Source organism: Eutrigla gurnardus (genome assembly GCF_963514095.1).
Source record: "Eutrigla gurnardus genome assembly, chromosome: 19".
Taxonomy (NCBI): Eukaryota; Metazoa; Chordata; class Actinopteri; order Perciformes; family Triglidae; genus Eutrigla; species Eutrigla gurnardus.
In genome coordinates, this window is record NC_139930.1 from 12,366,702 (window position 1) to 12,393,688 (window position 26,987).

Here is a 26,987-nt window from a genome sequence, read left to right on the forward strand (position 1 = left end):
CAGCAGAAGGGCCCTAACTCATTTGCATCCACTCTGACTTTCTCACAAAGGTGTGGAAATGATTAAGCATCATAAATAGATCACGGCTTTGTCTGAACACTCCTTTTTTCTCAGATGTGAGAGCTGAGCAGAAACATACAATTCTATTTTCTAAGTGGGAGTACAATTTTAAACTGAATGTTTGTCTTTCATTAACCTTTTACACACCATTGTGTGTTGTATTTTGTTATTGGGAAGTTAACCCCTACTGATCTAGCAAGCATTAAATGTACTAAAATTAAATGTATTCCTGCAGCAGCTGTAACCAACCACCCGTGTCCACAGCACTTTCTTTTTTTGGTTAGAGGTACTAAACAGATGCTTTTTTGGCAAAGCTGTTGTTGTTGCTAGGCAACTACTGAAACCCTCGTCTCAAGACATGACAATGTTTTGCTAAAAGAATAATTTTTCAACTGAAATAGGTTCTTCCTTTTAATTAAAAATGACAACAAATTAAACTGGCCACCTTGAACTGATCCACAGTTTTATTTGTGCATCTTCATGTCAACGAGAAAAACAAAGTATATGACAAACAAAGTACAAAATTATTTACCCTGTTTATTGGTCCAACCCAACGATGTTGCAAAGTTAAAACACCACAGCTGCGTTTTTGCATATTCTAGCTCATATACAAACCATGTACCATGCTCATTTCACTATGCGTTAAAAATCAATGTGTTGGGTACTTGTGCTCATCACGTGTGCTTTTTATTGTTTATTTGCATGGTTGCATGTTATGCAGCTGAAAGTCTGCATTGCATTGAAATGCAACAATTCTGTAACTGGCGAAAATAAAAGCAGCTTTAATCATGGATAGCTCGAGGAGCCAGGTTTGAAGTCCGTTTTCACACCGTCCGTCTTTATTTATCTTCATAATGAACCTCGATGAATGTCAGCGCCACACTTTCTGGAAGGATGCGAAGCATAAGTCATTTTCAGTAAAACAAACTCCCCGGGTATGGTCACCAACAAAAATCCACCGCATATAGGCACAGGAGCAGTCACTGCGTTTTACAGTGCCATACTCCCAACAACAGGTCATGTATGTGATCATTACAGTGAAACGGTAAGGCTGTCTTGTTACTATAGTTACAAAGCCGTGGTTCTAAGAAAAACCTTGCCTTGCATACTTATTTTTGATTGCAGTGTTATAATATAATTATATAATATTGTGCAAAATGTCACCAGAAACGACCAGAAGTTCTTTCCACACCGTTCTCCTCCAGACTGTAAAAATCCAGAAAGTAAACATTTAAAAACTGTAGGCTTAGTCCTTCGTATACATTGATTATGGAGGCAGAAGGCAGAATGTTGAGTCAAATAGTACATTTATAGAGATTCAGTCAAAGAAAGAGAGAGAAAAAGAATCTAAGATTAAATTCCTTCAAAAGCCCGGGGGCATCTACGATAATCAATCAATCGATAGCTTATCCTTTATTTTGCTAAAGGAAGCTGTTGTGCCTAAAGTGCTCTTCCTGTTGACCTTTCACCGCTCTTAATTGTACAAGGGAACAAAAACAATCAAACAGTAATCTCATCCCTCTGTGTAGATGCAGGAGATCTGACTCGTGCAGTGGGCCGCTACACCGAAGAAATCCCCTCCATGCCGTTCTTGATTGGGATCCACATCCTGTGCTTGACTGGGGACATCAAATCCTGCAGGTACACACACACACACACACACACACACACACACACACACACACACACACACACACACACACACACACACACACACACACACAGACACACACACAGACACACACACAGGGTTGAATCCGATGGCAATGATGTGCTCGACTTTAGAGTAATTTAGTTGAGATTGTATTGTCATTACCTGTAATGCAGGGAAGAGCTGTTTGTAACGAGGCGAGCCCATTGGGATTATTGACTGCTGGAGCGAGGCCGTCACCAAAGGCATCAACTTGCATCAGGTGACTCGAGCTGGTCTGTGTTGTGATCCCACCATATTGTGGAGGAGAATACAGCATCTTACTCTGTCCCGACAGCTCTGCAGGGAAAATGAGAGAGCCGCACTCTTTTTATCCACACTGTAAAGGACAGCTCAATTAAAGTCGATAGTTTCCCCCCCCCCCTGAAATTATACTTGCCAGTAGAAAAGTAACATTAGGCCACTTAAATGAATCCGTCTTTTCCCCCCCCAACCCTGTCTTTATCTCGGCGCTTGAACATAACTTGTTGGTTTCTGAACACCTTGTCAACATCACAGCGGCTGTCAAGTCCTCGGGGGAAAGTGGTGACATCTATTTAAAGGTACACGGCGCCGAGCTGCCTGATTCTGTCTCAACAAGAAATATCACCAGCCACGACTAATATGCATACGAGAATATCTGTTCAAACAGATTGTCAAACCACGCAGGCATTTACTAATGGGCTCTTCAGATGTGTAACTTGTACAGGAAACCCTTTTTGTGTGTGTGTGTTTTTATACAGAAGAACCTCCTCGTCTGCACAAATGTATTTCCATGTATTTGACTCGGGCACCTGGATTGTGATCTGCCTGATCAGGAGGCTGGCTGGGCCTCCTCAGATCTCGGTTGTTCTGTAGGGATGTCCCATTGCGAGGATGCGGGAGGCAGGCGGGAGAGCGAGGTCGGCACTGGTCCCCGGGGAGGAGCTGGTGAAGGGAGGGAGCAACAAACCTGAAATATTTCAGACGGAATTAATTACTGAGTTTGTGGAATATTTGAATTATTATATAAAAAAGTATTACTTATGTGAATAATCTAGGACATGCAGATGCATCCATGTACTGTAGGGGTTTCCTACACAAAGCAATTAAGAATGCAGATAATTTGGTGTATCATTGTTTTATTCACATTTGAGGCTAAATTCCATCAATCCATTTTAAATCTAAAGATTTAATATTTCTAAGATATTAAAAGTGATAACCCAATGAATAGAACAAAGGCTTATGGCAAAGGTTTTATGTTTTAAGCCACTTCCTGTTATCGAATACTAAAGAAATCACAATCTGCATCACCGTAGGTCTTTTTTTCCCTTTTTTATTCAACTCCAGTTCTCCCCCAGTTTCACACAAAGGCACCATAACCAGGACTAATTAATCCATCATGCGGTAATGAAAAGGTGACGGTTTCACACAATCTGTGTTAATTTGACACAAACTTCAGCAACCATTCGCATGAGACGCACACGTCCTCATCTGTGATTGTTCTCAGGCAATCCTCTGACTAGACGAACACCACACACATTTGAAATAACCACTTAGTTTTTTTTTTTTTGTGATTTCTAACACTAAAAGTGAATGCTTAGACAAAAGCAACAAAACCTTAACTTTTGTAACCATGCCAACACATTTTCTGCTTCGCACTCGTTTGCAATTCCACAACCCCCTTATACAAAGCACGCTGTTTCTTGCATAAGACACACACGTTCACGAATGGAATTTCTTTCAAAATGCAAAACATACGTGGATACGCAAACACAAACAATCTAAGTCTTAGTCCTACAAACAGACCTCAGGTATCTCTTTTGCAAGAATGGTGCAAAGATATGACGTCTTTTTATTTTGTGATAGTTGTAATGTGAGTAGATGGACTCAATCTTTCACAGACGCCTGTGTGAGAAAATTAAAAATATGGTGTATATGCGCTAAAAATAGCTGCATATGAAAGGATGGTGAGGTTTTGATTGGCGGGTTTCATTTTGACAGAAGTGAGATGTTCATCTCCAAGTATGTTTTTTTTGCTTGTGAGTAGAGTTTTGACACATTGAGCCTAATTCTATAACAAGTGTGAAAGCATTAGCAAAATAAACCCCAGTAAAAGAATGCAGAAAGCTTCCTCTTTTATCTTTTTCATCTTTTCTTCACTGGTGGCTTCCTGAACAGCTGATCAAACCCTTCATTTTTTGCACGGCTGAATTTTGGTAAAAAAAAATGGTGCTCTCCGAGTTTTTGCTGCCACGCCAAAAAAAGAAAATTGGATCAGAATCCCCCTTAAAAATGTGAAAAGTTTGAAGGAATGTGTTTCACATCATAATAATATATTTCACCTTTTATTTTAACAACCAACTTTTCTTTATAATGTCATACAGATCCATCTTTCTTTTTCTGGCTGCCAGCAATACGCTGATCAGGTTAATTTAACTCATTGTTAAATCCAGAGGATTAAACTAGTAAATGTAAATATTGTTCAGTGGCCATGGGAGCCGACACCCCTGCTGTTAGATTTGGCCAAGTAACACATTTGCGTGTCTACTTGCCAATAACAAGAATACTAATGGAGCCAGAGTTGTCTGACAATATGCAAAAGGACTGAATGAGAAGCAAAAGGAATCCCACAAAAGGATTCTACAGTCGATTTAACGTAAAAAATAAAAAAAAATCGATCTCTGGTCTCTCTTCTCCCACTGGATCTTTTTAAATAGTATTCTTTTTTAGATTTTATCTTTCACTTATTGAATTCCTTAGCCGCTCTTGTCGGTGGCTATAGCATCCATTGATACCAGCGGTCAAGACCAATGAGCCAAGGCAAGGTCTGCTTTCGCAGGCCAATTGTCTTCATAGAATCCTGCAGTGAATGCTTTGGCCTACTGCTGATAGGAGAACAATCCCAACCAGTGAGGAGCCGTGAGCATCTGGCTGCTGAGCGACAGAAATACTTTATCTCATTCTTTGAAGTTTAGATGAAGGGATGTTTTTTTTTCCTATGGATTGACCAGGGAAATGTGTTGCTGGCCATCTCCAACCTGTAAAGCCTCTTCCCAGCCATAACACACCCACACACAACCCCCCCCCCTACTCTTCAGAATCTTTAATCAGGGCACAAAATAGTGCTTTCTTTTAAACTGATTATTCTAACTATGAGCTTTTAGTCTCGAAGCCATGACAACCGATGTTTAAGTTGATTGTTTCAGATCATCAAAAGGGAGGGATAAAAAGATGTGTGAGGCATTTAAATCAGCCGTGGATATCGTCCTAAGTGCCAATGGGAATACGACATCAAAAGAAACTACCAGTAAACGCTATTATTTATTTTTCATCTGAAAGAGCTTTGTCATCAGCCCGCTTTTAGTGACTTTCCCCCCTAAAATGTAGTCGGGATTCTTCTCCCATCATTTGCGTCTGCACGAATGGAATATTAGGGAAGCATTTAAAGGAATATAACATCGTCAAACCTGATACAGAGACACAAATCCTCAGTACCTGTAATCGTGTCGTAAGTAGCACAACAGAGCCAGGTCGGGATCGCTGGAGGAGTCTCGTCCCTGTGGAGCAGCTGAGGAACAGGGAGGACAGATGCTTCAGGGCTGTCCACCATGGACTGAATGTAACGGATAAACCTGATGTGCACATGGCTGTGGGGTATGCTTAATGTGTCGGACGTATTAATACAAAGAGGGCTTACACATACCAGAATACGCCTCATGGGACGCACTAGGGGAAGAGTTCAAGTCTATCCTGGCCAGAGGAGAGAGGCCCGGTTGCAGAGGGTGGATGGATAAACAGTCCGTCAGCGTGTCTTGAGTCACATCAGCAGTGGATTTCATCTAGAGACGTGGCACACGGAGCAAAAACAGTGATAACGATATACAAAGCAAGCATATGAGCATTATAATTCAACCGTGATGGCTCTTTAAATCATGCTTCTGTTACGCCTTTACAATGAAGAGAGCCTTGTGCCCTTTTTCGCTTTCATATCGTGCGCTGAACTTCTCCCTCTTATTCCTGTGCACCTCTGTATCTATGGTGACATCACACTCGGTAAGAGCTAAAGAGCACAAATCTCTGAACTGCAGCGCCGCATCGCCACAATGCGAAACTCTGAAACAAAGGAGGTGAAAACAGGACAACGAGGCAACGCAATGATGTGTGTTTCTGTGCGACACAGCTCTTGGTGCGAGCGCATGTGTATTTATTTTCATCCGACTGCAATCAAAGTGGATGTAAACGTCATTTTTTTCCCCCTCCTCCCCCCCGTGAGCAGAGTGGGATGTAGAGCACATACTGTCAGCTTATTAGGACAAATGACAGTACAATGACAAGACGTGTTAATGGAGCTTTCCTTGTGTTTATGGTGGTAACGTTGAAGTGACGCTGTCGACTTGCAATCATCACTAATGAGATTTGGCCACCTGGAGCCAGCTTGTGTCTTTTTCAAATCCAGTTGTTTTTTTCCTCCCCCCAGCGGACAGGTTATGCTTTCTTTTGAGTTACGTTTCTCAGTAAAATACATTCTCAAGAAGAAAAAAAAATGTGAATAATGTTACATTACCTTCTTCCGTAACTGCCGCTCTTTAGTGGAGTGGGATTTCACATGTTTCCTCAAGGAGCTGGGATCGGTATAACGCTTCTCACAGCCGGGCACCTGGCAAGTATACGGCTTCTGTACAACCACACACACACATGAGAACCTGCAGGACTCCACTCGTAGAGGCAAAAACACACACACCCACTTTTGAAATACCATCCGTAATTGTACGTGTCTGTGGGTTGTAGGCTGCCACTCACTGTGTCCAGGTGCGTCCGCTGGTGCTTAGCCCGGTCACTGGAGTTGCTGAAGGCCTTGTGACATCCCGGGTGCTGACACATGTAGGGTTTCTCCCCCGTGTGGCTACGCAGGTGGATCTTCAGATTCTCCAGTCGGGAGAAAGCCTTCTTGCAGCCCTCGAACTGTCTCCGCATGTAAACACAGTAAAAGTTGTCTAAGTAAGAGATGTACACAGCCATCAGGTGTATTTGTACTACATTTAAAAATATCCAAATGTATGTTTTTTGCTGTCAAAGTCCAGAATCTCCAACCTGTTACACACACACACACACACACACACACACACCTGGAGCTATGAGTGTATGAGCTGAAAGTCCCTGCAGACAAAGGTCTGCTGAACTCGGTGTTTGGGAGGGGAAATATAGAGAACCTTTTGAACAGAAAGAATTACTGCCATTTAGTCTCAACTGACACAGTCAAGTGAGCCCTTTCTGCACAAACTTGGTATATAAATACAAGTTTTGTTCTCACCTTTTTCTTTCTGATTTCCTATGCACTCCTGTTTCTAATAGCAATATAAGAAGCATCATCTGTCCCACTGATCTTATTTTCACACCTAGGGTTTTAATCACACTCTTGCAAATTATGTTTACAACGTAAAAAATATGAGGGCTTTTACTTGCCTGCTGTTTTTTTCTTCTTCTTCGCATTTTAAGACCTTTCTGATAGTTGTGTGTGTCACCAGCAGGGGTCAGTGTTCATACACACATTACTGTTAAGTCATTTGTGTTTTGAATCCTTCTTCCTCCATCACCTTGACAGCGATTGGTAGCTATCCATTACAAAACAAGTAAAGCCACTTGTAGTTTACAGTATGCGTTATATATAACAGGCCCTACACTTGGGCTTGAGGAAATACCAATATCACAGTAATTCAAAGCAACACAACCCCCCCTTTCCTTTGCTGGAGGTCTATCATGCGACCACAGTGACTTAACTGCTAAAATATGTCCGTCTTCTTTTGTACTTTACTCCCCTCTTTCTGTTCACAGGAGGGTTGGAATGTGATTACTAAGCCTCACGGAGAAAACAACAGACCATGTCCAATTTTTGTTATTTTTCCTTCAAGACTAGATTCCTGACATGCCAATACCTCTCCGTCATCATTGCCAAAGCCAAATTAAAATGTCTTTTCCCATTAATAATTCACTAATAACATTCCTCTGCATTCCCAGAAAGTTGTCTTTACCATCACATTTATTTCCTGACATCTATTGTAAAAAAAACTCCTCCTTATGCAATAAAGTTATCACATCACTTTTTGATTTTAGAGCAAAACTAGTGTCACGATTTAGTCAAAATGTTTCTGACTGTTAAACGCATGGTGGTTGTATTCTTCAAATTGAATACAAGCATGAGATCCAAGTTGACAGGCGCTGAAAATGAATAATTCTTAACATGTCAAAGCAAACAGACTAAACTGGAATCCACACAAAACGCAAGAGTAGCAGTAAACGAGAAAAGCTTCTCATAACCCCTTCCCACGCATTTCACTCCAATTCTGGTCTACGATAAATGCTCCTCCATGGGGGAGGGGGGTCTTGCAAATGTGGACCAATCCTCAAGTTCCTCAACAACAGACCTAACAGACAGATAAATAAGTCTCTTTGAACCAAAGCGGTCAGACAAATGAGAACCAGCGTACCGCTAAAATAGTGCCAAGTCTCCAGGACTAGCCAGGGTTGGGTAACCGTGTAGCTCGCTCTCTGTCTCATAAAGCTCTCATAAAGCGCGGAGGGCTTTCTCGTTTTGTTGTGAGGGACGTTTGGGCTGAAAAGAAAGCAGCATGGCTCCTCGGTGTAGATCAGTGTTAAAGCCAGCTCCTGACAGGTCCTGGCAGGTTACTCATGCCCTGGCTAGACAATGACGGCTGCAGTCTGTGCCAGCAGAGTCAGTCCGATGCCCAGACTTAGCCTGAGGTCAGTTCACTCCGGACTCCACAAGTGATATTTCTACCCTCTTTGCTCTTTTCTTTTCAATATATAATTTATATATATAAATTATTATATATCATTCCTGAAGTGGTGTCACATGGGAAATATAGTTCTGCCACAATAATTCAACGTGTGGGGTGAAAAACTTTAGATTTAGATGAATGAATTCATCTTTAAATAATTATTATAATCCATAACCATTACTGATGATAATTAAAGTTACAATATTGAAGATCTCTGCTTCATTAATTTGGTGGCATCTGTTGGATCTCACTTGGATGGTGACTTAATGCAGTTTGTGTTTTTAATGTTCTTGTGTTTCCGAGAGAGATATTGTGGACTATATTTTAAAGCAAAATAAAAATAATAATCTAGATTTCACTGGTTCACGGAAGCTGTTGAGGTATTAACGGGCATCTATTTGAATGGAAATATTGTTACTTAAAACAACACCATGTAGTAAAGTGTCAGGAAATGGCACCTAACTGAGGAGGGATTTAAGAGTCCTACAACCACAAACTGCTTTGTTCACTGATGCGACTATAATGACAGGAGCTGTAATGTGAATGTGTATTCCAGATGCTAAAGTGTTATTTCTTGGTGCTAAAAACCGAGTTGTAGTTCCCTGACTCAACAATTTTAAGGATGTCGCTTAAAATGTTTAATTGTGCTAATGTGTTCAATTAAATTTTGTGAATAAGCAAAATAACTATCATTTTCACCAACACATGCAAATGCAGTGATTGATCATAGCATTAATAATGCATACTGTAAGACGTTTCCACAAGCTAATAATTCAGGGAGAGTCATTTCTCCACACTGTGCTTTTAAAACCTCGTATGCTTGAATGGCAGTGACAGACGCAAACAGACTGGTGACTGGAGAAGCTGTTAACTAACTGCTGAATCCTCATTAAACAGATTGTGAGATGACGGGTACAAGCCCGGGCCTGCCCTGGGATGTTCACTGTGTAACAAGAGCTCCCTCATTGTTCCGCTGTGGCCTCACACTTCATTCATAACGTGTCAGTTTATTCAGCTGCCAATCATTTCCTATGAAAAACCAAGACGAGTTTTCATATCTCGCATTTCCACCGCTTAAGTACCTTAAATCTCAGAGGGAACAGTTGCAGAGATTTCTGAAAATGCTCATGTAAATATAAAAAAAAGCCCCCACTACTGACAATGTTCTTGACCTGAAGAAAATCCACACAAAATGGTCTCATTAAAGTGCAGGGAAGAGGAAAGTGTAGTGCGTTGGCCCTTTTTTCTCTTTACCCACAATGAGCCTGTCCTATAATGACTATGCAAACCCAAGTACCACTTTGTATTAATTCTGTTTTTGGCTATGGTTGTGACCATGAATACTTACTGAATGATTACATGGAACACAGACCCATCTAACATTCGTAGCCCCATGGCAACAGAGCGGGCTTCGACTAATAAGTGAGTATTTTGGTACAAAGGTCGACTGCAGGTATGCATGCCGTTAATAACTGACTTGTTGAAAGCAGCAACACGCAGCGTGTTTGGCGAGTGGTTTGTCAATTACTCATCTAAGTCTCCGTTATTTCCCCAGTGTGGGCGAGGAAACACAAAGATGGGAGTTCAGAGTGTCGTACAATCCATACATGACTTTTTAGCCATGCTAGCTGCATGTCAGTTTGTTGGTCGGTTGGTTACTTTGGGCCAGACTTGCATAACTCAACTGCTGGATGGATTTCCATTAAATTTGTAGTGACATTTCTTGTCCCCACTGGATAAATCCTACTGATTTAGGGGCTCTTCTGACATTTCTTCTATTGCCATCAGCAGGTTGACATTTGTGGCTTTTAGGGAAATATTTCAACAGCTATTTGATGGATCGTCATTTTAAAATTGGTAAAAACATTCATGGCCCCCTTCAGATGAATTGTAATTACTTTGGAGATCCTCTGACTTTTCATATAACACCACTATGTTTTAACGTTAAAACCAATAGCATATAGCTTCTACACTTAGTCTAGTTTCTGATATTGTCACATTACATTTTAAACTAGTAATCAAACTGCAGTATCATCATTAAATTGCAAAACAACAGAAACATCTAGATCATCCATCTTGGACCAACAAAGATACTCGGTCATCAATAATGCATTGGGTGGCTAAACGCCAACTGTCTGGCCACAGATGGAGACTTGTAGAGGTCCAGACTATGGGGCCCCATCACCTTCTCTAAAAAAAGAACGCCAAGTTTGTGAGACGGTGGCCTGGCAAGCCCCCCTGCTGCGGACAGGCCCAGCAGCTCCTACACAGAAAGCCACGGTGCCATGCCAGATCTAAAGTGCCAGGCATCCTTTGTGCTGATTTAATAACTACATAATTGAGTTAACTCCCGTGTCAATTATCACAGAACTCTAATTACCCCATGGCTAAAGTTAAGAAGAGAGAGAGAGGACATATTTATTTTCCCAATCTAAACCTTGACTATAAACACAGAGCAAATGAAGGCATTTGCCCGAAAAAATTGCAGTCTGAGGCTTGAAAGCCTTCCACTCGATACTGTGGCTTTGAATGGAACGTTGAGAATTGAACTCTGTGAGCCTCTGACATTCATCATGTTCCTGCTTTTACTGCATAAACGCCATCTTTTCACAAATTAATAAAAAGATAATCATCTGACTGAGAGAGATATTCATGCTGTGTGTTAGAAAGGAGGATGGAATAAGATTTTCTTCGATCTAAATCTCTATAACGCTCTCTATTTATTTTCATCTTTTGAATGACTTAACGGTGTACCGTGCACTTGTTGGGTTTCTCCCCTGAATGGACCCTCATGTGGATAAGAAGCTTGTATCGGGCGTTGAAGGGCTTGAAGTTGCGTGGACACCCCGCCCAGTGGCATGTGAAGTCCTCGGCCTTCCGCTGGTCCACATGCAGCTTCTCTATGTGCCTTACCAGCTCCTCCCTCTGGTCGTAGAGTGCACTACAGTCCAACCACCTGCAGCAGTGGGCCCCATAGTCCTCCAGCTCCCCTTCTTCTTCCTCCAGCATGGGGACCTGGGGTAGAAAGCTGAGCCCGTGCCTCGGCTCCTGAGAATGGGGCTTTATATGGCAGTGATGTCTGAGGTGGATGTGCTGGTGCGAGTGGTAGGGTGGTGGAGGCCCCTGTGGAGTAGCAGCCTCTTGGATAGTAGTCAGCAGGTCTGGCTGTAGGTTATTGGCGGTTCGCCTGCAGCTGTCTGAGGTTTTCCCCAGTGACCCTCCTTCCTCTGGGTGACACTGCTGGTCCACCACCATGTTGGCCATCTGGCTCTCCAGACCCTCCCCGTCTTCGAGCATCTGCATACGGCCGTAATCGACCTGTGGGGCGAGAGCCTGCGAAGAGCCTGGCACGCCGTAGGGATGGGCGTGTGGGATGCAGCAGCCTCTCACGCCCAGGAAGTGACCGTAACCTTCTGATTGGACAGGCGAGAGTGTGGCGTGGGAGGCTGGAGAGCAGAGGGAACCGTTGATGTAAGCCACGAGCGAAGTAGGCGAGGTCCGTATGATGGAGTTGAAATCGATACCCATGACATCCGACAAAGGAGACGTGGAGAGAGCTCTCTTCTTGGCACGAGATTGTCTGGGGCTTCCGGCGTCCACCGCAAAGAGGTACGAGGGAAGCGAGGCGGAGGTGCTCGTGCCACCCGATACGGTCGTCCCGGACATGGCCGTGCCGGGAGGAAGGCCGAGCTGCTCACCCCCCTCGCTGGCCTTGGTGGAGCACTGAGGTGGACCCAGTGGAGGAAGCACGCGGTAGCCATATGGCCAGTCGTGTCTGCCGCTAATCACGGACTGCGTTTCGAACAAGCTAAGGGTAGTGGACGCCAGGGATTCTCTGGACTGTAAGGATCTGAAACAGATTGTTGTCATCCAGTTTAGTATCGCTCTCAAGTCTCTGCAAGCTCATCGTCAGATACTGTTATTGATATCGCCCACCTGGCATCGGTGTGGGGAATCTGCACACTGTGTGGAAGCGATGGAGGATGTTGTGCCGCGGTGTACCGATGACCTGTGACGACGGTCATAGGGCTGCTGGTCACCGTCAGGTTGACAGCAGCCGGCAGCCCAAAGACCTCCATGGTAGGCCCAGATGTGGAGCAACCTGCCAGACACAAGCAAACCATACAGCATATACCTTATCAATACAGGTAACAACTTTTATTCACATTCAATAAATCCCCACAAGATCAACTCAACGTGTTAACATAATATTAGACTACTATCTGGATGAGACATTACAGTAATAACTGCAAATCCAACTCAAATGCATCACATTAAGAATGATTTAACTAAGGTTTATGCAGCCGGTTGTGGAATTTCCCTCGCCAACCTTTCTGCTCTGTTAATCACTAATGAGCTTTTCACCTCCTTCCACTTTTCCTCTGTAGAAAAATTTAGGGACAAGCTTTTATGCTTGGTTAATTATCAATAAATATGAACAAGACGTCCTCCAAGGAGACGGTGAGCTCGTGAAGAGCGAACTGACAATAAGGGAAAGTATAAAATTGCAAAAGGTAACTCTGTTGTGGATTTGTATACATCACTCCGTCAGATGTATTGTTTTGTGGGACGTGTGCCCTGACGTTTCAGGTTTTGTTGTAGACCATACTGCAGTACAAAAATACTCTTCCCAGTAAAGTTGCATTTTGCTCATCGTCCTGGGTTGATTAGATGTTTCAACCCTGTTGTGTTATTACCTTTGAAGCTATTGTTGGAGGAGCAGCGTCCTGTCTGTATGGCGGTGGTCACCGTTTTGCTTGTAGGCTGATGAGCAGGCCCCTGCTGCTGTGGGGATGTAACGTTCAGACCTTTCCCGTTGGTCAACACCTGTCTGTGGAGGCTCAGGGTTGGCAGGACAACATGGCTCTGGTTCCCAGGAGCGAAGGAGCGGATGGCTCCTCTTTTCACTTTCTCCATGCCCGAGGGGGGAGCGAGATCGCCCCGATGGGGGGGAGACATGGGTATCCGTATGGACGGGGTCTGGTGTCCTCGGATCATGCTCAGTGATGGAGACACGTTGCAGGGAGACACCAGGAGCTGACAACCCTTTCCACTCATGGCTGAAGCAAAGTCACGAGACGCTCGGAGACGAGGAACTTAATTTAAGTTGCTGCAGTTTACAAAGTTGGCTTTACACAGGAGACGATAATCCACTGGTCATAACTAGGAAATGATTAAAAAAACAAAACAAAACATAGCTGAAACAAAATAAAACAAACAAAATTCAACAAATAAAATGTATATTTAAATATGGAAACAGCAAATGCAATATTTAACAATAACAACCACTCAACCAGAAATAACTTTATGTATTTTACATTATAGATAAACATTAACCAACATAGGCTGCTACCATAAAACAATATGATCAAAAACTCAGCATGTTCTCTGCAGCAGTTTTAAAGTTGAAGATTCGACTATAAAAATCAGTTTTCACTGTAAACAATCTGAACTACTCGGTTAAACTGATTTGAATTTAATCTAAGAAACTTACAAACGTAACAGTTTAAAACAACTTCTGTTGTCAACGCCGAGTCCACTCACCTTCGCTGTTGTAGCTATAAACACTTTCCCCGAAGTTGCCATGTCCGGATAAAGTCCGCCGAGCTGACAACACAATGTGGATGAAGTTTCTGAGCACCGAGCCGAGAAGTGAGTCCTCCCAGGAATCTCTCGTCCCTCCTCACGACTTGTGTTCGTTCCGCGGCCAGCGACCCCCTTTGCCCTTGACTCGGCGACGTCATTTCAAACTGCGGGAACTTAACAGTAAATAATTAAAGTTTCTTTCTTTTTTTCCCTTTTTTTTGCCGGTCTGCTACTGAAGTCGTTGGCGCGTGCACGGGTACGCGAGCACGTCGATACTGCGTAACAAATACGTTATCGTCTATGTAGGCCTACGTAATTATTGCTTATTTATTTAAAAAAAATGGAAAGATAAACGAAGAAATCATGCAATCCTTCCCCCTTTTTATGTATTTTCCATTAAAAATAACCTCGATCTAGTTTTAAAAGGAAGATCCTTCTACGTAGTTATTAAATAAGCAATTTTAAGATTGTCTGCAGAGTTTCTGTTGCATTTGAAGCATTATAAATGAGTATAGATGAGTATGAGGAACAAGAGGACTATTCTTTTCTGTCATATGACAATACTTACAAAATCTTAAAATTGCTGTCCTGAAAAGAAGAAAACATACCATTCAATTTATTTTGAAATGCAATTATTTCAGTTCATAACAGACTAGGCCAAATTCAAATTTCTCTTTTCATTTCTGTTGGTTTAACATTTTACTGGACACATCATTTCCATTCTTCATGCCACTTCCTACCAATGCATAATTAGAACCTTCTGTCTTTGTGTTTAATTAAACTGCTACCTGCTCTCCCCCCACACTAATACCATCATCTTCCCCCAACCCTCCACCTCAGCTCAGACTGCATTGTTAAGGCACACTTCTCCTGGCTGCTGGAGTGTTTGCTCTGTAGATCCACCTCCGGGTTGCTATGGAAACCGGCATGTTTATAGGAGGGGGGCCGGTAGCTGTTCTTTCAAACATGGAAGAGGAACTCTGCTCCACAATCTATAATAATAAGGAAGTTATACAGACAATATCGACTTAATGAAAATACACAACTCTGATACACAAAGGCGACTGTGCCTGGATTGGTGGATGGATCTGCATTGGTCAGCATGGTGGATTGTAGCTGCTTACATTGCAGTGACCTCTCGGTTTAGGTTTTGAAAGTGGAAGCCAATAAGGATGCTCTGCCTGCCTGTGTTTACTTGTAAAATATTTATTAAAACCTTTTTTTTTGTAACCGGAAAACCATTGATTATACATTTTAATCAGGTCATGTGATGCATTAGATCGATCACTTGGGATTTTATATCAAATAAATGGTAAAAGTGATATCTAAAAATAGCAGTGACCTCTGGTGGGGTAATATTTATTATGTGAAAGCAGGTTAATGGGCCAAATTAATTTGTTTTTCACTCTTTTTTATTCTTAATGTGATGTATTTGAAAACCTTCGCTATTGTCTTAAAAAAAATACAGTGATGTACTGCAGAACTAAATATTTTTTTTATTTTTGCGTTCCCTCTTTGGCCAGCAGGGGATACTATTGGTACGCCAATGGAGTGGCTGCAATCTGGTAACAGTAGTACCACACATATTTTTCACATAGACACAAAAAGCCAAAAAGGGCATGTTTAAACATTTCAGAAAGGACAAAGTGTGATGCTTGTGGGGGTCACAAAGATAAAACTGCTCCACGCTCCATGTACACGATTATATAAAGTACTCTACATCTTCCGGGGACCTGGCTTGCTTCGAGCGGTTAATCCACCGGCACCACTGTGATCTGGCCCCTTCTTCCCGCCGCTAAGTGAGTCATGGTGTGTTTCCAAATGTCAGAGAGTAACAGGACGGTGAAGCGTCCGAGCTCGAGGCGGATCAACAACACAGGCGTCGCTGCTCGCTCTCAAACACTGACACTTGGAGCGGTGCTTTCATGTATGCGCTCGCACCGAATAACATTTACAGTTTACAACTCACCGGGTCAAACTGAACCAACGTTTTCCCCTGTAGTCCAAGGCCTCCTCTGCATCCTCTAATCAGAGGAGAGGCGGAAGGGAAGGTACTATAGGTGCAGCAGAGTTGAAGAAGACCAGCTGAGATATGAGTGTTGACCATTTCTTCGAAGGGCTCCACTGGTTGTAGAATTAATGCTCCTAATCGACTCTCCACCACTTACAGAATCCATTTCCCCCCTCTTGATGACAGCATCAGCACTCCTGGAAGTAGCAAAGCATTCATTCTGGTGTCAAGATGAGAAATCATGGGTGATTCCTCTCTAAGTTATATTACAATAGTCACTTAAGGTAATGCACACCCCGGTGGACCCGTGATTAATTAATCTGCTTTTGATTTGCTAATGACAGTTCAAGTCAAATACAAGGTTAGTGAAGGCTGAGTCAATCCTTTTAACTGCAGCTGCAGAGAGGACTGCGGCGAGCGGAGGAGATGGCAATTTATTGGTATCATCCCTCATTAAAAAGGGCTCCTATTAGCCCGCGACACCTCGCGCTCGCACTCACGGCCTATTACACAGTAGACAAATACATACAGGAGTCTGAGATTGCATTAAAAGATTCCCATTAACATGAGAAGTCACTGTTTTGTAGCCGATGGTGTTAAATGATTGTTATGTAAGATGTTTAACTAAAAAAAAAAACTACAAATAGTGTGCTCTTAGAGACAGCACTGTCCACTGTACATGAAGTACAGTGAGGAGAGCAGGCCCATCCGTCCATCCATCCATCTCCTCCTCTGCTCCTCTACTGTCAGCAACAACACCCAAGATGAAGATGAGTGTGAGAGAGATGGGCTTCTGAGCATCTTCCATCTCCATCCATCAATCTTAGCTGACTTCCCTTATAACCTTCACAGGGAAGTGATGTCTGATGGGAGGGAAAAAGAAAAGGACGGCAGGGAACACAGGCGTTCACGTCTTCTCCAACAGGCTCTTTCTTCTTCTTCTCCCTCCCCGCTATGTTTTTCCAACAGGACGGCTGTAATAAAAGATTGCTGACACAACAGCCCCCGTGTTTAGAGCCGGCGTTAGGCCACAGGCTTGTTTTTAATTTGAGCGCATATTTGGGGTGAAGCCTAAGGCTGCGGGTGCTGTAAGCTCCCTCTTTTCCTTTTTTGGATATTATTAATAGTGTGGCTCTGGAATCACATCTAGGATGATGAGTGCTGGAGCGTTATCACAGGTCTCCCAGTCTGCCAAATCAACAGAGATCTTTTGCAAAGATTTCAGTATAAACACAGAGCGAAAAGAACCTCGGACAACAAAAGGTGCAGATCAAGAGTGAAAGGGAATTTAATATGAGTAGCCTGAAATCCAATTATATTTGGGTTACTCAACCATAACATGACGGGGCCCAATGACGGAGGGTGAGGCAATAACAACGAGCAAACTTCATATAATGCTTCCAGAGCTTCTTTTTTTTAAATGTATTTAAAATATTGATGCACGCAAGACTTGGAACTTCTTCACATAAGACCCGATCCTATTGATGAACTCCAAATGTGGAATTACAAAAGGTTTCAATGCCGTGCTTGGTTACTTTAAGATTCATAGAAAAAGTTTTCAGGATGTATGACACATATTATTAGTGCCTGAAGATGAAAATATGGATCAACTCATCTATTGTACTGCTCTTGAATGCATAATGCCTGCCACCATGGACTACCACTGTTAATTGGTAGATAGGTTGATTAAAAAGAGTCTGGTCTGCTCGAGATTTCTGCTGTTGGCTTCTTTTTTTTGGCATGTTAACACTTTGAAACTCATGTGTGTTTCTAGTCCTGCTCTATGTGGAGAGTGTCCTGAGATAACTTTTGTGGTGATATGACACTATAAATAAAATTGAATTGAATGCGCTCGCTACAACAGGTTTTATATATTTTGTGCGAGTGTGGTCCTAGTTTAACTAGACTCATGTATGGCTTCCACGATTGCAGTTATTATAGTTATGTGGTACAGCACATGCTTGTGGGTGTGGGTGAGTACTTTAATAGCAGTGGTACGGCTTCAGAAGGCCTGTTTCAAATTTCTCGGGTGGCGGTGAGGGCTGACGGGGCGCATAAGACAACCTAGAAGGTCCAGACAACCGAGCGCGTGTCATTAGACCCCTGCTTGCAGCCCCCTGGTCAGATCCTCCCAACATCCGTCTTCATTAAAAGGTAGCTCACTGAGCAGATGGTCATTACGAACACCCCCCCACACCTCTTTATTCCCGGCAACCTCCACGCGCTAGGGCACTACCTAGAGGACACCCATCGTCCCTCTGGAATCCCAGAAAACCTCACCTAAAAAGAAGAAGTGGTGCCTGACAAGGCCGGCCTGGTAATGATCACTCCGGCGGTCTTCATAAATCTCTTTTTGAGATCTTTCAAAAGAACAGCATGAAGTATGGAGATGGCCCACACAGCAGTATTATCAATACGTCAACTCCTGTGGCACGAGATGGAGGCGGTGGGAGTGACACAGTCGATACAAATGGCCCCCGAAAAGTGAGTAATATCATCCGTGCTTTCCTGCTCTCTGTATCCTTTCTCCAGTTTTTGTTTTTGTCCCTGTGACTGGCATATCAATGATGTCTGAGGCTGTCTGACAGGTGGGGGGGTCGACTGAGGGAATGGTGATGTGATGCTAAACCACACACACAGCTTTATTTTCGCATTAAAAAAAAAAGAAGTTTTACTCCAATGCGAATCGGTGAAACTCCGGTAAAACAGAGAAAAAGAGGTCACAGGTTGCGGGGGCTGAAGTTCTAACTCTTGCGTCCAATATGAGTAATATCAGTGTTATCTGCATTTCACTGGAGACAGCCTCATCATCGGTATCTCCGGTGGCAGCCACAATGGATCCCAATTACAGCAGTAATCACTCCCTAGCCGAGAGCGCGGCTTCAGACGGGGGTAAAGTATTATCCATCTTCATCATATTCATTATCAGGCAGCAGACGCAGGTGTCTTGGCCTCCCGCTGCTCCACACCATTAGTGACGGATAGACAATGGCACTGCGTAGCCTTCACTCCGCTGAACACGCCCACATACCGCAGGAAATAGTTTCATTTAAACAAAGTTGTGGAACTATGCGTAGCGTTTTGTTGATCGTACCTCCTTTTTAATCAATGCAGTAGTTGTTGCATGCCACTAACGTCAGGTAGACAGGGTGGCATGTCTACAGTATGTAGGTCAAAGGTCACACAGCAGGGGGGGGGGATTCACAGCACATCATTTGCTCCCTCCTCACTATCTGCTGTCTCCCTAACAAGGAGGTTCAGTACGACAGACATGTTTTTTAAGGCTGCAGGACAAAAAGGTGACGTGTTTGTCACCCATCCATCCGCTAGTGGTGACGAGCACACGGGTGGAAAGGGCAGCCGGCTCCCTGCTGGAGGGACCCTAACGGGCCACAAATGTATATCATGTAGACTGTTGTGGCTACCGTTGGAAACTTCCCGACGTAACTCGAATACATCACCTCATTAGACTGTTCTCTATTGGGTTATTGTAGCACCACGGCTGACACCATGTTCCTGTTCTCAGGAGATTTCAAATTTAAAAAAAAAAATGCTTTTGGGTGGGATCGTTTTCCTTTCCTCTGGCACCTGGTCGAGGTCATTCTATTAGGTGGATTGATTTACATATAAATTGAACACGCGGCATTACGCACCTCCTTAAACTCATCTGTTTCACCACTGTATCCCATTATCTGCCTTGCATACTCCAACAAGCATTTAATTTCGCCTTGCATATTGTCTTACGTTTCATTATGATTCAGTGTTATTTATTAAAATTCATTTAGCTAATAACGCCCACACGCACTGCCCCCTTTCCCCGCAATGCACCTATTCTAATGTGTTCTGAGCGACTGTGTGTCCTGAGGTAAAATGGGAAAACGTTGAAAATTCACTGGAATATGAAAAGCAATCATATTTTCTGTATCAGTAAGCAGGTCTGCGGTAGCTGGGGGTCATTCTTGCTCTATGCCGTTGCTTGGGGAGGCATTTTGCACGAGCCCCCAAGGCTCACCTAGTTAATTAAGTTTTTCTGCTATTAGAACGATGTAACTTGTGATTTCACTGCTCTAAAAAGCTAATTCTCTACTCCCACTGGGGGTTTGATAGACGTTACTTCCCCTCTGACGCCTTGGTTATGTGACACGATACATCAATAATATTATGAGCTCTTAAGTTACTCCTGATTTGATGATTTGTTGATATAACATGAACATGAATGGTAACTAGTCTCCCTACCATTAATGAGCAAAGTGAAGAAGAAGTTTCTTTGACATTTAACATGGTGGAGGAAAAAAAAAAGTGCGAGAAACTTTGCTGAGCGCATGAACTGTGCAGCCGAGTTGTCTTGGTGATGTGAAGTTTGAATGCTATGAAGAGGTGGAAGGAAAGATCCAGATATAGAAAAGTGTGGGTGTGCGTATGCCACTTTATCCACTGCAAAGAAATAGATTAAGCGATAACATTCGCTAGGTGAGGCACTTATACAGTGAGAAGGATTAATTGATTCAAATCTATACGCTAAGACAGTTTTTCTGCTGCAACAGTGATAACACGGCACTATTTTTTTGCACTCCCCGAGCAGAATCCTCCACAAGGTGAGATGCACGGCCTTGCAAACCAAGGTTTTTCAAGGTACTTACAACTCTCCAGTGGCTTGTATTTTTTCTTCGGTGAAGAATGTGGTGGAGTCGGAGTGTGTGTATTCACCATCATTCCATGAAAGAAGCCCTGCAGATTCACAGATGGGGTTTTTTTGGGCTATTTGATGTTTGTCTAAAACCACACAACATGCCACGTCAACGAGGTACACCTGCATAGCAGCTAGCAGCAGACGGACAAAGTGAGGGATGTTGGACATCTTAAAGTCTAAAGACCCAGATAATAAATCGACACAACATTTAAAGGATGTTTATACAGTATGTCAAGACTATAGGATGTCAGGGATCAATAAATGCCGCCCCATAGAGAGCACATTTGTGAATCTTCTCAGATAGAGAGGCCGACATGGGCATCAGGGTGGATTTTTTTTTAAAATGAATTTCTGTCCACAAAAATCATGAATAGAATACCTGACAAGACTTAACCTTGGCAGAGTCCAACATCCAGTTAAAATGATCTTCTCAGAGCACTTGCTACATAGACCAAATCAATGCAGCAAGACTCCTGAAGCATTCTCCGAAGGACGTATGGGGGGGGGGGGGGGGGCAGAACTTGTAGACTATACATTAGGTGGACAAACTGCCTCAAAATGATCCCAGTAAGAGTACACACCCCTTCCTCAATATGGAGATGCACCGATACCGATATTAGTCCGTTACAGACTCAAATAGCTGGATCGGGTATCGACGACAATGCAATGATCTGTTATCTGATACTATAATTTTCCTAAATAACAATTCTGTGCATTTATATCTATGCATTGTTACTTTTTGTTTTACAAAATGAGAGGAAAGCAATGTTTACTTCCAGCCTTATTGTTGCCTAGAATAATCACAGACATACAGTTTATTAATTATACGGCGTTATCGTATCAGAACTCATATCGGCCAATATCCAAAGTCCAGGTATCGATAGCGGGACTGAAAATGTCAGATTGACATTCTGGTTCACAAATATCGGAGAAAGATGTGATTATCTACACTGCAAACCACAAGCCACAATGCATTTTGCACCAATCACAGTGGTTTGATGTGTCTGAGCATTAAAATGTGGCAGCAACTATTTCAGATGTAAAGTATTCTAAACAAGATTCTCTGCAATGTGGTCCTATTAAACCTATTATTCATAAATGTTCTCATACCACTGTAGACTTATTCATCTTAACTGATACATACATAACTTGCCTTGAGATACTCCAGGAAAAAGTAGACTTATTTCCAAAGCCTGCATAAAATGACAAGTAGCCCGTAAAGTGTATAATTGGATGTGATTTTTGGACGCGCTGCCTGACTTACATGGTTCATCCACGTTGGCTCCATCCTTTTTTTTTCCACATCTGCGTCTTCTTCTCTTCTCCGTTTTGAAATCACGGACGGGGCGGTTTCCATTTATGCTGTGGAAGCCAGACGCTTGTCAAAGAGGCTGAGATCTTGACCTCTTGACCTCCACAAATTACACCCATTCCTCGCCATTGTGCGGCAAAACACTTCTCAGCGTTGAATATCAGTCCATTTCATATCGCATAATGAAGGTCTCCAGTCACCCCAAACCTATGATCAAATTATTATAAAGCCTGTTAACCTTGACTTCTGAAAATGCATCGCTAAGTTTCTCCATTTTTTGCATTTCTTCTCCAAGTCTTCATCCTATTTTACACATAACTGAATGACAAAGTACATTCAAAGGCATATACATATTGGGCATTGCAAAATTAGTGTTGTGTGGAATCTGCGTCCCACTTTATAAAAACCAAGGTTTACCTTTTTATACAAAACAACTATGGGCGAGAGAGCACTACCCGTCACGCAGGCATGCTCTCCTTAGCTGGGAAAGGCTCCCACAGTAAGACTGTACTAACAGTGAATTAATGTTATTCAGTTTCATTTTGTACTCCCAGTTTGTTTTGTCCCATTTAAGAATCACTATGCCGCTCCAGTTCAAGCTATCGTCTTTTGCATTTGGCAGAAGCAATATGCATCTTTTCCTTCTTGTAGACTCAGGGAAAGTAGTCCCACAATGCATGAATTGTGGAAATGAAACATGCCGCACTGTATTTATTACAAAACGAGCCTTGGAACAACGACGATTATGTCATTCTTTAAAGATTTAGAGCACATTTGCATTGGAAAGACTGACAGCGGATGGCTAACATTTCCCCGTGTGTGTTATTAATGGGTCACACATGGATTCTGGCCTATAATAAATACCGTACGGATCCCAGAGAGCAACCCCAGGCTTCAGGTTTCAAGGGGAACTACATTATACAATACAGTAGGTTACATAATATTGCCTCTTTGATCTTCACGGCACACATAACACTCTGTGAACTGTGAATGTTAATGCAGGCTGTGTTATATGCCAAAGGTGTTGACACACTCCTGCAGAGGCGGACAGCTCTCATCACCCCATCTACCTCTCCAGAGCAGAGAAAGACCCACCGAGCTTTGTCAGCAGAATAATGAGGACTACAGGTAGTTTCCTTCCCCTGCAGCAAAGCAGATTTTAACTCCTCCACAACCTTCTCTCATATCCTATTCTGCTCGAATGGAAGATGCAAACTGCCTATGACAAGTGTCTGAGAACAAATATGGTGATAAATGGACAACAGATCCCCCCCTATCATGTTTTTTTTTCTGCTAAAGCCAATAATGTGGAGTGCTATCAGGTCTCAGCTTGGCTTCACAAGGAGAAAAAACTCCCCTGTGCTTTATGAAACACATATATCAGAGGTAATACCTAGCAAAAACTTTGGTTAGCTTGTCCTTTTTGTTTACGCAATGACATTAATAAGAAAAAGGAGAGATGAAAATCCTACCCGGACGCCCTTGAGAATGTGATGGATTTCTTTAGGACATTACTAGCTTAGCTAATCTATAACCCGACTAATAGGTGGACAGATTTGCATACGTAGCTATAGGTGCGTGCACACACACACACACACACACGTTTATGGTGTGAGAGACGTGGCAGGTAGAGCTGTTGATCAGTACCTTGGATGAGAGTAATAGATCCGTTTAGCGTTAATCAATGTCGCTCACGGGCTCATTGAGCAGTGCACTCAGCATCTTGCTTTTGTGTCAGAGAGCCTTTTAATCTAATTGGACATTAAACTCCTGTCATTATTCCTCATGCTCCGAGACTTATTTATGGCTCTCCTGCTTGCTTGTCTTTTCCTTTTCATTACAGCATGCCAGTCTGCATCAGCAAACTCATTAAAGGGAATGAATCAAAGGAGAAAGCTGATGTGTGGCTGAAAAGTGTAATTTAATAAATGTGTGTGGGGCCGCCTTGCTCGGCACATCATTCATGTTGTTTACGGGCTGTAATGTGTTAGCAGGTGAGGGCACTTTAATAATAAAGGCCTTCCACAAAGGCAAACATCAGCGCTGCATTTTAATAAATGGACCTGTGGGGACGGACCGGATTATCAATGCTGAATGCAGTCAGCCGGAATGTGGTTCAGAGTTGAGAAGTTCTATCTGAGTCTCACTCAGTCTACGCTGAAGGCCAGTCGAGTTTCATTACGTGTCTTTATTGTTATACGAGGTGTTGATGTGATTGTGGCCTCCATCCGACTCCAGTCACCCTCAGCTCTACTGGGTATTTTGCTGTCTTTCAGCTCTTTGTTTTGGTCTATGTTTATGTTCACTAAAAACCTCTAAAAACCAAACGTAAGCTACGTTCACAACACCAAACAGCAGACAAACAAATAGCTGGTGAATTAAGTAGTTGAGCATTTAGCATATAGAGTTGGTGGTGGAGAACAAAACGGAGATGAAACAAGAGTGAATATGGAATTTACATTTGCTGTGTGGCCAGAAACAGGACTTGAAATGAATGCTAATGTTGCTCCGTGTCTGCTGGATGAACCATGTTTGCCTTATTAACTTTATAAGGTGATGATATGTCTGTTGTGTTTACTTGTGTCTGTTATAAAATCATGCAGAATTGTGCTTGATTTATATCATCTTACATATTATTCTGATGTGAGACGTCTTTGTAATACTGGTGGAGATAAGTGTATCTCTGCTTTCATCCCATCCCGGTGTACAGGGTGTCATAAATGTATGAATTGTACACATATTAAGTTTAAGTTGGTATGTTTAGGGCCCATCTGGATCTTGGGTGTAGGTCTGTTACGGACATAGTGTTGCAGCCACCTAGAAGTTCCCCTCCTTCAGTGATGGGGCCCGGACTCAGGGAATATTTTTTAAAGTTAAGGCAACGCGCTGAAGAAGAAGGCAACAATTGCACAGCTTGAGGGTCTTAGGAGACTCCCCAGTCATTACTGTGTGCATAGCAGCTGGAGACACCTCTTCATGGGTGTTTAAGCAAGCACTTTAAATGGAAATGTACTTGACACGTTAAGAGATGTAATCATTGGGTATTTGAATTTGACTCAGTTCTCCCCTAAATGTCTCCCACACTTGTTATTCCCTAATGCTTTCTCACCTTTTTCTGTGTCTCTCTCCAGTTTCTCTCTCTCTCACCTCCCACTCATTTGCCATTTTGAATTACTGGTGTTCTTCACCGCACCCTTGCATTTTATGATCTGTTGGTGCTGTTCTTGATCTGTGCTCGTTTCTGAATTGCGGCGCTGTGAGGTCAGCATCGTTTATAGTTCCAGGGTCTGAGGTTGTTTATTAGCAACGAGTAGCTTTTATTTGCTAAATGTAGCTGTTTTATAAACAGGAACACGGAGGGTTTTTTGTACTCGGAGCAAGCTTCCTTCTTGCTTTCATCAAATACCTTGAGCGCTTTTAGAAATTGTAGATGAATAGAAAAAATAAACAAGCGGAAAAGCCCTGCATCCCTGTTTTTTTTTCTCTTTTTTTAGTGAGGCAAACTCATCAGATGTGCTCATAATAAACCGCCGTCTGAATTAAGTGATGTTCACGTTTGAACTTCTGTTTACTGCGAGTACAAAATGGTCCTCCATACATCAACGTCGTCTTTTAAGTGTTCGTTTCCTCTGTTTTTCTCTATTTACAGTCCTTGCTGCTGCATCTCTCTCGTCCTTCGTCACAATCTGTTCACTCGTTACAACAATTACATCCTGTGAACATTTCATTAACCTAATACATCTTGGCCGGGGCATGCAACATCATTGTGCTGAGCGTACTGTTTTCGCCACACTCTCATTGCACTAACCCGTCCCCTCCTGCTAACCTCACCTTGTGCTGTCAACTGAAAAGCAGCACAATTAATTGTGTGTGTGTCCGATGCCTTCTTCACTAATTCACTTGCCTCGTACAGCCACAACAATGGGATTGATTTAGATTTATTCTGCATAGCATCACTGCTCAGAACTCGCACTGTATGCATTTTGTGTTGTGAATTAAGTACGCAAGGTCCTCATGCATTAACCTTTTTTTTTTCTGTTTTTCTGTTGTTATATTTGGGTATGATGTACTGAAGGAGGCCTTTTTGCAATTTAATTTGGAAGAAAAGAATCAATGGCACAGGGAGGACATCGTTATGGACAAGTGGTTTGTAATCAAAATGTGGGTGGGGAAGAAATCCATCTGAAGAGTCTTGAAAACAGAAAGCAGAAATAAGAAATGAGCTCTTGAAGCTGGACATGCATTTCGCTGCCCTGCGTCGCTTCGTAAACCGCAGCCGTGCAGCTATGAATGGTGCTTCTTGTGAGAGCTGCTCCTTTGTTCTTTTCCCCTGATGGCCTGTCATTTGGACTTGGCTTTGCCAGGAACTGTCTGTTCTGCATTTACTACTTGAGAGTTCAGACCAGCTTGATAATGAGCCCTCAAGGAGCTCACATCTTCTACATTATTTTACAATTGTTATACTTTTTTCCTAATTCTTTCCCCTTTTCCTCTTGTTTCTTTTGATTCTTCTCCTTTTCAAAAATCACGACTGTTCAGGTCGTGCCGCTGTCTTTGATATAATAGTTGTTTGCTGCAATAAGGCAACTATCTTCACTATGATTGTTCAAAAATGTAATGTTATCTTTTATTTCTGTCAAATTTGCAGAAAATGCATCTTTATTGCATTAACGCAATTAAATGTAACACATTACACACAATTTAATTAAAATGATAAATCATCTTAAATAATGCTATAATCATGATTTCTGTCCCAAATCCATAAATCTAACCATATGGCTAACAGCCTGCTATGTTCTCCTCCTCTCTGGAAATGGAGCCTGCTCCCTGTGCATGGTCAATCATATACACTTTGCATG

General features: G+C 42.6%; 1 protein-coding gene across 1 annotated transcript; it reads right to left on the reverse strand.

The window, feature by feature from the left end:
• Positions 1–601: 601 nt before the first annotated feature.
• glis3 (GLIS family zinc finger 3) lies at positions 602–14,226 on the reverse strand. The gene is made up of 11 exons (XM_084034960.1): positions 14,074–14,226; positions 13,227–13,692; positions 12,466–12,631; positions 11,284–12,379; positions 6,533–6,694; positions 6,297–6,407; positions 5,436–5,571; positions 5,228–5,300; positions 2,545–2,702; positions 1,877–2,050; positions 602–1,695 (listed from the first exon to the last, which is right to left on the reverse strand). Exons 2-11 carry the CDS (start codon positions 13,585–13,587, stop codon positions 1,574–1,576), a joined length of 2,559 nt encoding a protein of 852 aa, XP_083891086.1. The 5' UTR covers positions 13,588–13,692; positions 14,074–14,226; the 3' UTR covers positions 602–1,573.
• Between the last annotated feature and the right edge of the window lie 12,761 nt (positions 14,227–26,987).